General features: G+C 43.4%; 1 protein-coding gene across 1 annotated transcript in view; it reads left to right on the forward strand.

Moving 5' to 3' along the window:
• The first annotated feature begins 786 nt into the window (after positions 1-786).
• SAP30L (SAP30 like) overlaps positions 787-2,392 on the forward strand; it is a 10,532-nt gene continuing 8,926 nt past the window's right edge. The window contains exon 1 of the mRNA XM_072400472.1: positions 787-1,075. Within this exon, the coding sequence (XP_072256573.1) occupies positions 884-1,075 (192 nt within the window). The 5' untranslated portion in view covers positions 787-883. The remainder of the gene's footprint in view (positions 1,076-2,392) is intronic.

Genomic DNA, 2,392 nt, shown 5'->3' on the forward strand with positions numbered 1-2,392 from the left:
TAAAAGTTTATAAACTGTGTTATATTTTGCGGCTCCAGACTATTTTTCTTTAGTGGAAGAGGAGGCAAAATGGCTCTTTTGATAGTAAAGGTTGCTGACCCCTGGCCTAGTGGTTGAACTTGATGGATTTATGTCTTTTTTCAACCGTACCTACTATGTAACTATGTACCAAGAAATGCATGTCTGTGCAGTGAGGGGATCAGAGTAATGTCTGTACAGGGGTGTTCATAGGAAAGTGCTGCATTATGTAAATTAAAGGAAAGTTTAGTGGATGCCCTGTATATCGCACCTGTGGTCAGACATTATGTCATGGTGGATAGGGCGGGAAGTTATTGGTGTACTGGAGCTTCTATTGGAGAAATATGCATTCATTTCCTGTGAATCATAGAAATACAGTGGTAGGGGAAGGCTACACACACACTAATAATAATAAAGAGAATTCTCCAGCCCTGTGTATGATATAATGCCTGCACTGAACACATGGACAATTCCAGAGTGTTGGCACTGCTAGGAAGACATGAGAAACATTTGACATGTTTAGCTCCCAACCTACGGCCCTCCCGGTACGGCCATTGACGGCTCAGCCACAGGTTGCCGGCACTTTACACTTGTTTACACTACTATATAGCCCGGCCATGGCACCGCATTGGACAGCTTTGTATCAGGAAGAGGTGTGGCCATCGCCCTTCAGACTGACATCAGCTCTGACCATTAGTGGCACGGAGTGTTACTATCAAACTCCACCCCTCGACTGTTCTGTCCAGCCAGCTCTGGATGGAGGGCGGGACTTCCGTTGTCAGGGTGCTGGCGGCTCTGTTGCTGCAGTGTGTAGGGGAGAGGCCCGGCATGTCAGAACTGTGTCGGTGCTGAGAGAGAAGTGGGGATGAACGGCTTCAGTACGGAGGAGGACAGCAGGGATGGGCCGCCGGCCCCAGCCGCTCCGTTTTTCGGGCAGACGTGTTGTCTGATAGACGGGGGAGAGCGCTGCGCCCGTCCGGCCGGGAACGCGTCATTCAGCAAGAGAGTGCAGAAGAGCATCAGCCAGAAGAGACTCAAACTGGACATCGACAAGAGCGTGAGTGTATATGTGTGTGTGAGTGTGTGTGTATGTGAGTGTGTGTCAGCGTGTGTGTATATAGATATGAGTGTGTATGTATGTGTGTGTGTGTGTATATATATGTGTGTATATATATATATATATATATATATACCGTATATATATGAGTTTGTGTATATTTATCTATATACACACGCCGGCACATGTTTGTTTATGGTGCTCTGGTATCACACAGCCCTTGGCTACTTTGTGTTATACTGCACAACTCACATAACTACTTTACACCGCTCTATATTACAATGCAATACTCCATATACCACCCCACATTACTGCATACTATCCCACACTGTCTTCTCTCATACAATACTGTATATTACTGTACACCATCCTACCACACTGCTCTATATATCACCATACACCAATATATACTGACCAACGCCAGTCTACTACAATACTTTATATATACCACCATAGTACTATGTATTACACTAATCTGTCCTACTGCATCACTCTGTATTCTAGCTTACATTACTATCCTACACTGTTCTTCAAGTACTACCCTATACCGTCTTATTGCAATGCTCTATAAATATAAATATATATATATATATTACACTGTACTACCCTATGGCATTTCTGTATGTATGGTACACCTATTCTGTATACTGCGCTGTACTTCCTCTATTATTGCACTTCCCCCTATTGCATTCATTGCCACCTGTATGGTACATAACATGACATGATTTTAGTGAGCCATCACCAATGGAGTATATGACATAATGGCTTTATTGTAGTGATCTGTATCACAGAACTAATATTCATTACTTTGTACTCCTCTGCATTCTGAATCCTCCGTTCTCCTAATAAGTGTTTGGAGTCTCCTCATTCATTTCATACTAGGCACAGAGTTCTATCCATTATACGTGACTCATGTTCTATGTTTGATGTGCTGTGTATATTATAAACTGTACAGTCATATACTATCACAGCAAACTTCAAAAATGAAGAATATATCATGTTGTATCTCCAGTCATATGCCCAGCAACAAGAGTTTTTTTATGCCTTCATCGTTCTTGGTGGTACAGAGGTCAAATCAAAAGTTCAGTCATTTTTAAAGGCAGGTTCAGACTTCGGGTGAGAGCAAGTGGTCGCACGCAGCCATTCACACTGCAGTTATGGTTTTTAAGGAATCAGCGTTTGCAGATTTGACAACTGGCAGCAGTGATCAGTACGGAACAATTCACTGCCAGACCCATGCATTCTCTTGTGCTGTCACTGCCAGACCCATGCATTCTCTTGTGCTGTCACTGCCAGACCCATGCATTCTCTTGTGCT

This window comes from Pyxicephalus adspersus, chromosome 2 (assembly GCF_032062135.1).
Source record: "Pyxicephalus adspersus chromosome 2, UCB_Pads_2.0, whole genome shotgun sequence".
In the NCBI taxonomy this organism is placed as follows: domain Eukaryota; kingdom Metazoa; phylum Chordata; class Amphibia; order Anura; family Pyxicephalidae; genus Pyxicephalus; species Pyxicephalus adspersus.